This window comes from Aethalodelphis obliquidens, unplaced genomic scaffold, assembly GCF_003676395.1.
Source record: "Aethalodelphis obliquidens isolate GAN/ISIS:26980383/991018 unplaced genomic scaffold, ASM367639v1 scaffold2, whole genome shotgun sequence".
NCBI lineage: Eukaryota > Metazoa > Chordata > Mammalia > Artiodactyla > Delphinidae > Aethalodelphis > Aethalodelphis obliquidens.
The window spans coordinates 69803160-69818434 of NW_020837946.1; the positions used below are offsets into that span (position 1 = coordinate 69803160).

General features: G+C 33.7%; 1 protein-coding gene across 1 annotated transcript in view; it reads right to left on the reverse strand.

Annotated features, from left to right (window-relative positions):
* PSMD14 (proteasome 26S subunit, non-ATPase 14) overlaps positions 1 to 15275 on the reverse strand; it is a 93039-nt gene that overhangs the window by 12538 nt on the left and 65226 nt on the right. Inside the window, exons 8-10 of the mRNA XM_027130022.1 lie at positions 10214 to 10321; positions 3468 to 3542; positions 161 to 286 (exon numbers count right to left, since the gene is read on the reverse strand). Coding sequence (XP_026985823.1) covers positions 161 to 286; positions 3468 to 3542; positions 10214 to 10321 — 309 coding nt within the window. The remainder of the gene's footprint in view (positions 1 to 160; positions 287 to 3467; positions 3543 to 10213; positions 10322 to 15275) is intronic.

Here is a 15275-nt window from a genome sequence, read left to right on the forward strand (position 1 = left end):
TTGCAACAGACTGGATGGCTTATAAAGCCTAAAATATTTACTATCTGGTCTACAAAATAGGCCATTCTACTCTTAACTATTTATATTTATACAATGCCTGATATCTAATCATATATATTCTAAAGATTATAAGAAATAAATGTTGAAAGTAAGTTTTTACCTTATTGTAATTTTTGGCTAATTCCAACATCTCTTTTACCACTGATTCATTGTGTTTACAGTGTTCACTGTAGTCCTGAAGTGTCAAACCTTCCATCCAACTCTTCTTATGCAAATTTAACAACATCTAAAAAATATAAAGAAAAATTAATTATTTTCCTGTATTGAGAAAATTTCCTTTATTTGTCTTGAGAAACAACTTTACAAACAACTTTTGGAATTAGTGAATTTAAGTTTAATTTTATTAATTTAAATAAACTCTAATAAGTATCCTTCTAAATTTATATTAATAAAATCTAAGGAATACTCCAACTCATGGCCTTTGCATTTGCTGTCCCTTTGCCTCAAAGGCTATTTTTCTTATCTTTCTATGGCTTACACTTCTCACTTCCTTAGATATAGCTGCCATTCCTCACCACTATATAATAAAGCCACCCCATACTATCTAAACATCTTTCTTTCCTTAACTTGCTTTATTATTTTTATAACACTATAAACAGCTGAAATTTTTGTTTTCTTGTTTAGTGCATTTCTCTCCCATTAAAGAGAAATCAAGGCAAGGACTCTGCTCTGTTTATTTCAAGATTACCAAGGTCTAGATTCTAGAATCTAGATCATAATCTAATCATAGCAAATACTAAATAAGCATATGTTGAATGAATGAAACTACTATGTTACACACAGGATTTCTAATAGTTCATATAGCCCTGCTCTCAAATGCCGAGATAAGGAGGTAAATGCCTCCATTTACTGAATGACTGTGTCAATCTTTCTGAGTCCCTGTTTACATATCTATGAACTGAAGGCTTGTATTAGATAATCTTTAAATTTTCTTCAAATTCTAATATTCCATCTATAATTTAAAATTTTTGAACTTCTTTATACCAGAATGAAAAGTCGTAAAACTGGGAAGGAAATCACAGATCCATCCACTTTGCAATCACATCAGCAAACTGGGATCAGACCCTATTAGTAGTGATCATGGAACTAAACACTTTAGTTCATTATTTCTCAAACTGGACTCCTAATTCTGAATACGTATTCTTCGAAGTTCGTAAGTTTTCAAGTTCAGAGTCTTAAGACAGTTTTTCTTAAAAGTCCTACTCTATAATGTCCTTCAGTTGAGGATAATCATTGAATAAGAAGAGTTTTCTAAACGATTGATAAAATTATGCAATGTGAAAAAAAAAACGGTACCTACAGAATGACTATTGTTCTTTTGCTATGAGAACCAGTATACTTTAAGTAAGATCCACAAGCTATGAGGATCTAAAGACATAGTCGGAAGTGTATGAGTTTAGTTTAGAACAATTATTTGTTTAGAGGTTTGCAGCTAAAAGTGGTACAAAGTTTTCCTTATGCTAGAGAATAAGCTATATGTCAAAATCACCTATGAAAATTTTCAAGACACAAAAGATCCGTATTCCTCCATGCCCCTCCTAGGGCCCATGGAAGCAAGAGTAGTTTGGAAAAAAACTGGAAAATTCCTGCACATGTAACCCGAATTTCTTGGATTGCTTCCCATCTTCGCCAGTGACAGTGTTTTAGAAAATACATCCTCAAGAAATTTTGGTGCAGCTGCAACTACCTATGCTATAAAACTACCTATAATTAAGTGTTGAGAATTGGATTTTTCTACACTTCAGAAGCAAACAAAGAAAGTTCCCACAGAGCAGGAGAATAATTCTACCATGCCTGGACAAAGATTGGATTGGGCCCCTCAGGTAACACTTGGAGTTAAGTATACAGGTTGGTGAGATAAGAGTAAAGGCAGGGCTTTGAGTATCAAGAAAGCACCTGAACTGAGCTATACTAGGAACATAAACAAAATATTAATTAATTTATGTAAGTATTTATATGTGTGTTTTTTATACCAAGGATGGTGGCTAAGTTTATGGGGTACCATAAAGGAAAAAAAGAGAAAGAAAATTTGATGTAATTAGATGGATATTTCCAAATAGCTGGGTGTCAGACTGATAAAATATTTATATATCTGAATGAATTTTTCAGTTTATGTCTGAGTGGTACCCTTTTATCCCACAGCCTGTACCTATTCTACATAAAATTAAAATAAGTGTTGAAAATGTACTTCAAGCTATCAACTAAATCTACCACAGGTGATATGAACTTTGGGACAAAAGCAAGCAGAAGGAAGAACTATGGCTCTGTGTCTCCCCTCAGGTCAAGGAAGAACTGGTCCCCTGCAGCCCCTCACTCAAAGTCATGCTCAAGCACCTAGGACCTTTGAGTGAGTTTACTGGTGGCTTTGAACTTTTAAAACAATTGTTTATCAAACTTCAGAAAATCTTATACAGCACATTCTGCCCACAATATATAAATAAGACTGAAAAGGGAGATGATCTGGTTGAAAGAGGGAGTAGTATGGAGAGCCCTCTAACTCCACTCCCATACACCATCACTAGAATCCCTTCTAGGGTGACTTTGTGGGGAACACTTTCAACTAGTAAGAAAGGTCTTGTTTACTACTGATTACTTATGTTTGGACTTCAGCGTGCATGTAGAAATCAAAACTTAGGGGCTGTCAACAGTACTCATGTTCTTTCAAATTTTTTAAGTCTTTCTCAGAGAGAAATACAAGAAGCTTATTTGGAGGATGACTAATTGTAATAATAAAGAAAAAAAGCAGTTCAGATTGTAATTTCAAAAAGCAGTAGGCAGACTTAAATATTTCCAATTAGTTGAGAGAAAAACTGTTCTTGAGGTAATCCTAAAACAGTAGAAACTAAAGAATGCTAATCTACCAAGACGCTAGGTAATTTTTAAAGTCATCAAATTTGATTACTATAAAAAGGTATAAAAATTTAGATCTAAATATCTGAAAACCCTTAAAATGCATTTCCCTTTTGACTCACCTTTAGTTTATCCTAAGTAACCATGGTACTTTTTTAAAAAGCACTACACAATTACAATCTAATTTATTCCTTTCAAATCTGGAAAGCTATTTATTTAGCAATTTAGTAACAAAAGACCATTTTATTGGAGAAGATAAATTAATCAGAAAAATCGCAGAACTAGAAGAAAGATTTTTATAATTCATCATAAAACCAAACTGGAATGTTTGTTTCCTACTTCCTCTCCTGTTTTAGCGCCTACCAATAAGGTAAAATGTCTCTCAATTTGTCCAATAAAATATTCCTTTATTTTATGCTACAGTTCATCAGGAATGAAAAAATATTTGAACGCATCAATGAAAGAGGTCAACAATTTAAATTCAAATATACCAGGTAATAGTTTAAATTGTTTGAAATAGATTTTTTTCTGCCTCTAAGATAAAAATTTAAGCTTACCTTCTGTTCCAGTTCATTTTTCCGATAGTTAATAGTAATGGAGTAATAATGTCTGTTTAGTCCATGAATTAACGCCTATATAGATAAATGATTAGAAGGACAAATTAGTATTTTTCATCTAATAAAATAAATACAACTGTTTGAAACTGTTGACATATCCTGTAGACAATACCTTTACCATCTTCTAAAAATAGCTTTTTATCCTAAGTAAATATTAAACTTTTTCTCTCAGCTACGAGTTTAGAAGTGAGGTTTAGAGGTACAGGGCACACATTCTTTAAAACATGACATAGAGCCGCACAAATTCAACAGTTTTAGTAGCCTTGCTCAGAGTCAGAGATATGATTTGACCTCATCATAATCTAACCTATAATTATTCATAATTTATAAATAATACATAATTTATTAAGTCTGATTTTATGATTATCTACATAGGGGGATCTTTCTTATTTCAAAAGAAAAGCCTAAAAAGACATAATAATATAATTATTCCTTCACCCACAACATTAATCTGGAGTTTCCATTTTTCTTAATTCAGTTCTAACATATTAAAAATAACTGTGTCTGGGCTTCCCCAGTGGCGCAGTGGTTGAGGGTCCGCCTGCCGATGCAGGGGACACGGGTTTGTGCCCTGGTCTGGGAGGATCCCACATGCTGCAGAGCGGCTGGGCCCGTGGGCCATGGCCGCTGAGCCTGCGCATCCGGAGCCTGTGCTCCGCAACGGGAGAGGCCACAACAGTGAGAGGTCTGCATACCGCAAAAAAAAAATAAAATAAAAAAATAACTGTGTCTGCATATGTCTCCAAATTAACGAAATGGAGTTTGTTTTTTAGTAGGTCCAGTCTCAGGCAACCTCACTAAGCAGAAATTTTTCCACTGTACTTGATCACCAAGACAAACACTCAAATCATCATAAAAACTGAAGCTAATGGCATGGCTTTATTAAGAAACAATAATCCTGCATGTGCTGTAATCCATTCACAGCTGCACAAATGTCTAACTCTAGCTACATAGGTTCAAATGAGGTCCAAAACAGTTTCTGTGGACCCCTCTGTCAGCCTTCTAAGACATTAAAGTACAGAAATACACCCTGGACATATCTTCAAGTACAAAAACAAAAAGGGCTTTGGGGTTAACTCTCAGGAATCTAAAGATAAAGCTAACTAAAACAACCACCACACTAATAACTGGATTTTTACAATGTAGTCTTAAGGTGTTGAGGTAGAAGAAGGGGTGGAAAGGAAACATTTGATGAGCACCTGCACCTGCTTTACACAATAAGTCTTCTAATCTTCACAACAACCCAGTAAGGTAGGCTGGTTCCATTTGTATTTTGACAGATGAGGAAATAAGACACAAATCTCAATTTGTCCTAGTTTATACCTAATAAAATGCAAAGCTGGGATTTGAACCCAAGTTTTTCTGACTCCAAAGCCCATGTTTTTTTCTATCATACTATGCTACAATGTATCTTAGGAAATTCTTAAATTAAGTCTTTGTACTTCAGGGATCAGAATGAAAACAAAGCATAGTCTTATTTTTAAACTTTGCTAGCAAAAATCGCCCTACCAAATACTAACCCGTTTTAGGTATGTACTATAACAATCCATTCTTTTTAGTTTAGTTTTGTTTTTGTTTTTTTTTGTGTGTGTGGTACACGGGCCTCTCACTGCTGTTGCCTCTCCTGTTGTGGAGCACAGGCCCCACGGCCATGGCTCACGGGCCTAGCTGCTCCGCGGCATGTGGGATCTTCCCGGATTGGGGAATGAACCCGTGTCCCCTGCATCGGCAGGCGGACTCTCAACCACTGCGCCACCAGGGAAGCCCAACAATCCATTCTTATATTCCTAACATCTGCTATAATAAAATGGTTGCTGTATGAAATTAAAGTACTAGGAGTATCTATTAAATCCTTATTCATTTCAATAATAATCAGGAATAGTGAATTCAATTTCAGTGCCTAGATATGCTGTACTGTGTGAATCAAAAAGTGGAGCTAATCAGTGCCTCCCTTAATCTGTACTCACCTTTATGCAAATTAGGAAGTGCATCCTCTGGGTGGAAGAATTAGAAAAAGGTGCCCAGTGCTCCAAGCAAACTCAGCCTGACTGGAGAGCAAAGTTTAGGCTAGATTTCAGGTGCCAACTGCCCTCTCATCCAATCACCTTTATGCAGTGCTTCAACTATATAATTCTATATAGTGGCCATAAAGCTAATAACAGGTATGGCCAAGAGATACAGAAGTCAGACAAATGGGCACACAGATAGGTCCACATTTTGGAGATTAACTGTACTGCTGAAATATACAGTTTGGAACTTGAAGGCACTACCTACTTGATTTTCAATTACATTATTTAGATGAAAGTAGTACAACTAACAGGCAGCATGAAAGATTAGCAGGGACAATAATAAAACAAATATAAATTTAAATCAAATGATATCCTCAAGCCATTTCCCAATTTCACTTACTCACTTGCTGTGTGCCCCCAAGTACATTCATCCCAAATCACAGGTAAACTGGCCATGTACAGTCCTCCTTCCATATAAACCCAAAGGCACAGGCTCTTTTATTTAGCTCAGTGAAAAACAAATTCTCTCAAATTCCCCATTCTAGTTGACATTGAATTACAAGTTGTGACAGCATACACCAAATATAAGATTAGCTTTACCAAGGGGGAGACTAGCCTTTTGACAGGGTCAAATTGCAAATTAAACATAACATACTAGCAAATGCCATAGTATGTCAGGCAGACAAAGAAGTTACATAATCAGGAAATTTCTCAAAACATCAATACTTAACTTTTAAATTTACACCTAACAAACATATGATGCATTTAGGAAAATTTAGGCAATTCTTCATTAAAACAGGATATTGTCCTGAAGCTCATTCATTAATTATTTGAAATCTGCAACAGTTTCTCATAGAAGCACTGTTAAAAAGCATGGTTCTATTCTATAGTGTTTATATTGTGGGCTAAATAATATTTCAGTGACTGACCTGGGAAGCTAGCCACCTTTTAGAGCACTGTTTCTGGGACAATACTTTTTGGAATTACTAACAGGACTTAGCTTATTTGCTTCTTGGATATCCTGACCCTTGTTTTCTTTGCTCAAAGGCTGCCAACCTTTCAAAGTAGGAAGTTCTTCCTAGGTTGGTACTATCAGTCTAAGATGCTATTTATTCTAGACAAAGAGTGGCTTGGAGGAGGAACTAGACAAAGCAGAGTTTTGAGATCCCAATGATTAACTTCCAGGTTATTTCTATGTTTCTTTAAGCTAATCTTTAGAGTAGAGCTTTATAATTTTGTTGGTATGACAAATTCAAAGAAAAGCATACAAATAATCATTACGGTGAAATAATACTTCACTGGCATTGTCCAGACTACTGAGAAGAGGTTAGAAGTTATAACTCCATTTGCTCACTACTGTGGAAAAGCAGGCATATTATAAAATACACAGCTTATGAACTATGTAATAACCTATTTATAGGTTCTTGATAGGTTAAAAAAGTTTCATGCTCTTAAAAAAGGCATATTTACTTAGATCTAAAGATATATGTTTGCCTTAAATTATTTTACATTGATAAACTGAAAATGTGGTACTAAATATAATCCAGTAAATCATACTTTAAAATGAATCTTTCTTTATATAAATATAATAGCTCTGGAAAGAAACAAAACATGTGCTTTGTTCCCTTTAGGGTGGAGAACTGGGTCACAAATGGCAAAAGAAGACAAGAATTTTTGCTAAATACCTTTTCATACCTTTTGAATTTTGAGCTGTATATATACATTATCTATGCCAAAATTAATGAATTAATGAAACTTCCAAATATAGTATAAAAGAATGAGGAGCTCTGGTTATGTACTAGTTCCTACAGTAACTCAGTGGATAAGCTAGGCAAATCACAAACTTGCTGGGCCTCAGTTTCCTCACCTACAAAATCATCACAATGGTTCCTTCTAGTACAACTATTTTATAACTGTTTAACAACTACCGAAAACAATGTTTTTCAAATAGTTTAACTGTGTTAGACAATGCAGTTGTACTCAGGGCTACACTTAGAGGTTCATAACCCTAGTATAATGCATCTATGCATCAACAGCTACTAAATTTCCATTCAGTTGACAACCTGTCTTCATATACACTGTGGCCCTTAAGCATCTGAAATGTTGTTGAACAATTTTTAGTGGAATAGTTTTACATTTTTAGTTACTAAAATAAATGCTTGCTAACTCTCAATTCTATACATTTGACAATAATGGTCAAATGTTCCAAGAACAAAATAATACAAAGTCACATATATTAATAGAAAAGTCTACAGTACAGGCATTATACTCTTCCCTCTCTATCAGGATTATTAATGACCTCTCATTTAAAACATGAAAGTTCACATAAACTTTGTCTATTAGCTTTGTCTTGTGGCAGATACTTCAACATTGCTATTAGTGCTTTAAAAATAACATTTTCTAAAAGCAATATATGTTTCATTGTAGAAAGTTTAAGAAATATAGAGAAGGAAAAACAAGAAAAAAAATTCAATAACCCTACAACCTAAAGGTAATCAATACTAATATCATATTGTAAATATATAGGCACAGTTTATAAAATATATATTTTCAAAAAGGAGAACTTGCATATGTGATTTTATAATCTTTTTCTTAACATATTTTGAACTTTCCTCAATATATTAAATAGTAGTCTACAGTATAACCCTAATATTTCCCCCCCTACTTTAAGTATGATAGTAAAAAAAAATCAGTGTTAGAAAAGCATTAGTAACCACCCACATGAGTGCTGATGGTACCTGTTAGGTTCCTATTCCTACCAGTAATAAGCTGGTTTAGGAATAAGATCCCTCTAAATACAAACTAACTTTCCTTCAAAATAAAAGGCACGGCCTTTCTGAAAGGCTTCTGATCCCTGAGGTAAAGATTCTGCTAACACATCTTAAAACTCTATTATGAATATCACCATTCACTTCAAGTTCTTCTGGGATGCTTTCTTTCTAGCTTGTCTTAGAAAACTAAGAAATTGTTTTAAGGTGTGCCTTTGTTCCGTTACTTTTTGGCTTGATCCCATTTGAGTGTTTCAGTATTGGAATTGTCTCAAAACTGTAAAGCACCCAGATAGATGTTTTCCTGATGGACGCTATAAAAACTGTGAAATAAATATATATACATTTTAATTGGAAGCCAAAACAAACTAAAATGAAATGGAAAACAATGACGCTGTAGCTGTTATATACACAGGTCCTTTTAACTTTGGTTTGGAACCTGCTTCATAAGGTTCACCTTAAATTACAGACTATAAGGTAAAAATACAAACTGGACTGATGTAGAAAGAAACAGATTTTAATTATTTAATTAACTCAAATTTTAAGGTTAAAAACCAGTGTTTAAATTTAAAAGATGAAATCTGCAACAGGTGGCTGTTGACTTGCAATTAGTAAAAACTTCTGGCAGAAACACACCATGCAGTAATCACAATGATCTTAGACTGTGAGATGCTACTTAACAAAAAAAATAATATTTGCAAAAAAATAATGAAGCAGTATGATGCTATGGGGGTTATAAGAAAGGTCATTATCACAGGCTAAACAGGTCCAATAATATATTCTCTTGGAACATGCAAGTATGGGCTTGTCTGTACCCAATCAAAAACACTAGTAGCTTATTTCATCGTACTCACTATACTTTGCAGTTTTCCCTGGCTTCTAAGTAATTTTTTCAAAAGGAACACACCTCAATCCTTTGAAAGAACTTTTTCACTTTGATGAAGATTTCAGATGAGTGACTGCTGAAAAAGTAAGCATCTAAAAGTATAAAGTTATCAAAGTATAACCAAGCTTAGTTTAACTGTCAAAACCACAACTCCCCAGAGACAATCATATGACAGAGCAAGGTTTCAGAAGGGGAGCAGCAATAGCTACTATAATGTCTCTGTCCTATGTGTTCTATTTAACCAAACACAGTATTTCTGTCCTTTTAATTAATCTTCAGAGAAGCAATTAACTATATAGACACAGGTTGTGGTGCATTTAAAAACACATTTAAAATAATTTTTGCAGACAATAAAGATCTGTGTAAAAACAATGAAGCATGTGGATGATACAAAGAAAACATTAATCACTCAGGAGGATATTAAGTGTCTGAATAACTGTAATAATGGTGGTTGACATCACTAGAAAGAACAAGATATAAACTCTAATCAAAAGAAATATGTAGTTGTGTTTTATATGATTTGTTTTAAAAGTAGGGATTAAGGCAAAAAAAGAAAAAAGAAAAAGGTAAAAATATTTAAGTACTATTTAGGAACTGCTTCTGGGGACCTCTTAAAGTATACAATAATTTACCATTATTTACTACTATAAGAAATGTCTACTAACCAAACCAATAATGATACCATGATACCTAACGCACTCCACCTAAAACCCCTATCAGTCCTTTACTACAGTGTTAACCGTGCAAAGCTGTAAGGTACTCTCAAGATTAAGGCTCTACTATGCCCCCCAAAAGGGTGTCCTCAAACTATGTTAGGAAAGTTTAAAGACTTCACTGAAAGCAGACTTATATGTGAGCAAATCTAACTTTTGCAACACTATTTCCATAATCTCCTTTTAAAGCACAAGAAAAATTAATTGCAAAACAAATTAAAATGCTAAGTACTGGATCTTAAAATGGTCATTTATAACAGGCTTTTAAAATGTAAAACAGTTTTAACACATTATCAAATACAGGTATTACCTGGATAGATGGCTTGTTTAGGTGACCCAGATTTGAGGTTGTTTGTCTTGGTTCATGTCCTAAGACCATCATATTAGCATTGATCAATCTGAAGGCATCAATAACAACCTGTAAAAACAAGGTGTCAGGTCATCTCTTTTTTAAAAAGCAAGTGATGGTGCCAAGCAACACTGGACAAGGCATGATCAACTTGCATCTGTTTCTGGCCTATTTCCAGAAAATCATTTAATTATAATATTAATAAAAAAGAACCTCCTGCTGACTGCACCATCAGCACACCACCCTCTATCTTGTAATGTAAGGTGACACCAATTATTGCAATTTTCATGAAGCAGTAAAGGAAAATATTAACTTTGCATCTTTATTATTGAAATACGTCATTACTAAACTTACACCAAACAGCCTTCATTGGTGCGCATATGTCTGTCACCTAAATTTTACCTAATCAAAATGAATGACAAAGAGAAACTAAAACTGAAAGTGAGCACAAGCTAAGGGACCACATCTAAAGCCCAGCCCTGTCACATCAATTATACTACCACAGTACTTGAAATGACAACAAAATTACAACCAGCAAGGCACTTGCTCCACGTATTCTCTTCTAGTCAGATACCTTTTACTTCTTGTGACTATAAAAGACTTTGTACCTTGTCTGATGGCCTTAAATGTCCAAGCCACTGTCAAGAATACGAGGCACAATACAAGAAAACCAAGGTCATCCGTGCTTTAAGCCAGGAACGTGGTATAGAATGATACAGCCCTAAGTTCATAGTAAAGAAATAACAATAGGTATCCTCTTTTTCCTAGGTGTACTCAATATTTCTGTAGAGAAACACTTCAAATTCTTACATGATACAAATCATCTTTTAGCTCATATATTAAGAGATTGAACAAGAACCACATACTATCCGAATGCTTTTCTCTGTTCATTATCATGGATTTGAAAGAACTTGTTAAAGCTTTTTAATGTTGTTAAGTTTTATGTAAAGAACTGGGGATCTTAAGACAGATGCCTCTTCCAGGGAATGTAAATCAATTACCTAGAGAATAAACTCAATACATTCTTCACATAAAAATATCTTAAAGCAGGGTAATACAGTTATTTCTAGATTTGCCTTTAAAAGTGCGAAACAACTGAGATTTATCAATGTTTTAAAATCTATTGTCTACTAGACTGTTTCTCATTTGTATAATTATAGTTTGAGGATACTAAGGGATTAAAAAAAATTTATTTCCAAAATAAACCAACTGGAATCTAATCAAGTCTGAAAAATCTGTAGTAAGTATTACTAAATGCTATATGCTAAAGAATAAGATTTAAAGAAAGAAAGAAAGGAAAAATCACCCTTTCTAAAAAGCTGCCGTGAAGGGTCAACGGTACTAATGAATACAAACTTACACCAAAGCACTATGACAAGTGACTCAATCTAAGGCCTCCATCTACTCCGGCAATTCCCCCCCCCGCCGCCCCGAAACTTTGAATTTTGCTTTTATTTCTAACAGTTTGAATTTCCCCAAAGATTCCTCTTGCCTTAAAATAAAACCAAGTATCCCCAGAACATGCATGATTTAATAGTTTGTGAAAACTTTTTTCTTTTTATACAGTAACTATAATCCAGACTTAACTTTCACAATTATGTATAAATAAATATGGCCTAGGTTTATACCTCTTGCTTATACTTAAACTTTTTTCTAATCATTTTCATAAAGTAATAAGTACTACTATCAAACATGCTTTAATCAGATATTATCATAAATAATTTCAAACAACTGTTTAAAAACATATAGAAGTAAAATTTTCTACTAAAAAGCACATAAAAATAAGATAAAATGTAGGCTAAAGAAGGGAAAAGAGACCATTTTGATAGACAGATGTACAACTTAAATAAATACAAAATTAAGAATTGCTTCCCTAACCAATAGCAGTAAATATTTAAGAGCAAAGCATCATTTTGGTCCAGTTGTTTTTAGAATACTTGGATTCCATTTAAAGATTTCTGTATCATTTGTAGAAAAAGAACACTTCTAAAAACTATGAAAATTCCACAATATATCACAAAATATCTTTTTTATACTGAATGCTTCCAAACTAGAACAGGAGACCAGCTATTTTACACAAGAAAAAAATCTCTGTAATATTTCTCTGGAATATTATAAACAGGTGTGAAACTTCATAAAAGGGAAATAAAAATACCAGCTAAAGAGATATCATGATCAATTAAAAACAGTCTGAAATTTAGAAATTTTAATTCTATTTAAAATTAAGAGAAAAATTCAAGGATTTAATATACTGTTCAACTAGTAAATGATGGCCTAAATGAAATGAAATGTTTAGAATGACGATTTCTGAGTAGCAATATGAAAGCCAATAGAAAATGAACACTTTACACCAAGATTAAAGGAATTTGCTGCCATCACTATAGCAACTGTCTTAAGGAAACTAACATGTTCAACAACCTGCAGACCAAAATTAGATTTAGTACACAATAAAAATATAAATATGGCAATATAGTCTACATTTTAATTTCTATACAATTTTATAATTGCTTTTTGTGCTGTGAGAATAAGTGGGTTTCTCCTTTAGAGCAACCTATCAAAATAGACTCCTTAATGTCCAGTGCACTAATGAGCAATGGGTGAAGAAGGTGTTAATTATGCCATAGTAAGATTCAAGAAAAAGCCTTGGTGAGCACTTGGAGGTGTGTATAGGCTGATGGCGTTTCTCCATGTTTATGTATTTACAGCACGATGCAACAGAATGACAGCAAAGTGGTCACTCCATGGATGAGAAGAGAAATCTTAGGTACAATAGACTGAACAAAGAACCCCCAAGGATTAATTAAGTTATGGGAGGGGGGCAGGGGAAAAATTCATTTTTGGGGGCTATATGAATTTTCTAAATGGTTTGTTTTAAAGTATATATACATTAAACCAGTTCAGCTTATGTCTTATAAGGTTATAAATCCAAAAAGTAATTTAGCCAAAAAACTTTGCACAAAAACTACCCCTTAATATGTACTAACAAAAACTTCCAAGCTAAAGTATGACAAACATTTTCAGGAATATGAAGCTAGACTTTTATAATTCCTTTCCATGCTGCAGTCCTACGCACCACATTGAATCTCCATTCACCGGCCTGACCATTTAATTTTTTCTGGTACAAGTGCCTTGAGACTTTTCAGAGGTCACTGCAACAGTAGACAGCTTATAACAAAACCATTAGCAGTTTGGCTAGCTTAGGGAAACCTCTTACTTTCCTTTTTTGTTTATTATCACTGCATGAATCTGCAGCATATGATAGTTTATAATTTCTCAGGCTTGTTAAATTCATGTTAAAGGTCTGTTTTCTTGTTGAATAAATTTTGTTCATATAATGCTGCCTATTTCATACACTCAGTCTTTAATAGCACCTTTGGTCTATGCGCAACTCACAGATCAAAACAGAGGACTAAAATAGGGGTTGATGATGCTATTTACATGTGTGATTCCTGCTGTCTTCTTGTTAGTAGCTTTAATATAATAGAAGACCTTGTCTGTTTTGTAATTAACACATCTTTACTGGAGAGATATTTGGAAGTGATTGCTGTGAATATACTGGTTAGTAAAATAAACACAATCACACACCACTTTCTGTTATCAGACAAATTTGTGAATTGTACACATTATACCCCAGATCAACAAACTGTGATACAACAGCCAAGTAGAAGACACATATTTATATAACCCTTTATTTTTCTGAAAATATGTATTCACTCTGACCTTGCAAATATAATTAGCTTGTGGGATGTGCAGATTTCAGTACCATGGTTGCTTTACTAATTGCAATTCTTGGAAATAGATACTAAATATTTGGAAGCTGCCAATACAAAATAAAAACTGCATCTTTTTTGTACATCTGTCTTAGCTTATAAAAGCAAAATAGTTTTAAAAACAATACTGTGTTCCACATTTATTCCAAGCACACCCAAGGGTCAAAGACCTATCATTTCATTTTAACAACGAATCTGGTTTAGGACACAAAACTGTAATTATTTTCAAATTCAGTTTAATCCATAATTTTTTGGCTTCTTTCATGAGTATGGTACAGTTTATCCAATATGCTATTTATTTTTAAATTCATGTTTTCATATCAACTGCTAGGTCACTGAAAGACTAGACTAAATTTCTAAAGCACCAATGTATGGTTCCCAATTTTTACATTCAAAGGAGACTAATTTTTAAGTAAAGCTTGTAAAATTAATTTAATTCAAAGGTGTTTGAAAGAAAAATACCCAAGCACTTCTGGCAGTAGATACTGTACTTCATAATTTATCTCCCTCCCCACCCCCCTCTCCTTTTTTGTTTAACAGTAGCTGCCTTTGGCATTCCCAGCTGCCCTTATATTGAAGTCAATGACTATGGGAAGTGTTTATATATAAAATGAGCTGGAAGAAAAAAAGCTTGAAAAAAAAAATTCAGACCTCAAAATCAATGTCAAACATCAAGAAAAGAAAAGAGTTACAATTCAGTGACCAGTTAGGTTACATATTTAAACACATATAAACCCACCAGCATAAATAAGTCTCTAAATGACTATAAAAATGCTAGGTGTGGAAATCAAATACCCTTTATCACCCAGAAATGACCTGTTATCAACTGCTTAGGTTGTTTCTAGATTCTTTAAAAATTAAGGGTGCATGTGACCTGGGAAGTACTGCTGGGGTTTGTGACCAGTTCGTTACTTCTGCTGCCGTGCACTGCCAGGCATCTATAAGAGAAAAACATCTTATGTCTCTTGTAAGCCCACGGCATAAAAAATTCAAAGAAATCTTACTTTTTATGCCATTTCCAATGAAAAGCACTAAGAACTAAAACTGACTCATGCCAAATGCATATCACTGAATTGCTGTGATTTCTTAGTCTCAACTTTGCAACATGGAAATTATTTATAAAATGTCAATTTTAGCTCTGGAAAAGAAATTCCTATGTGTATGTACATTTTCTTTCTTCATCCTTGGAGAATTGCTTATTGTAGCTAGAGATCTGTAGTACAACTTCAATATATTGGGAGAAAAGGGGATGG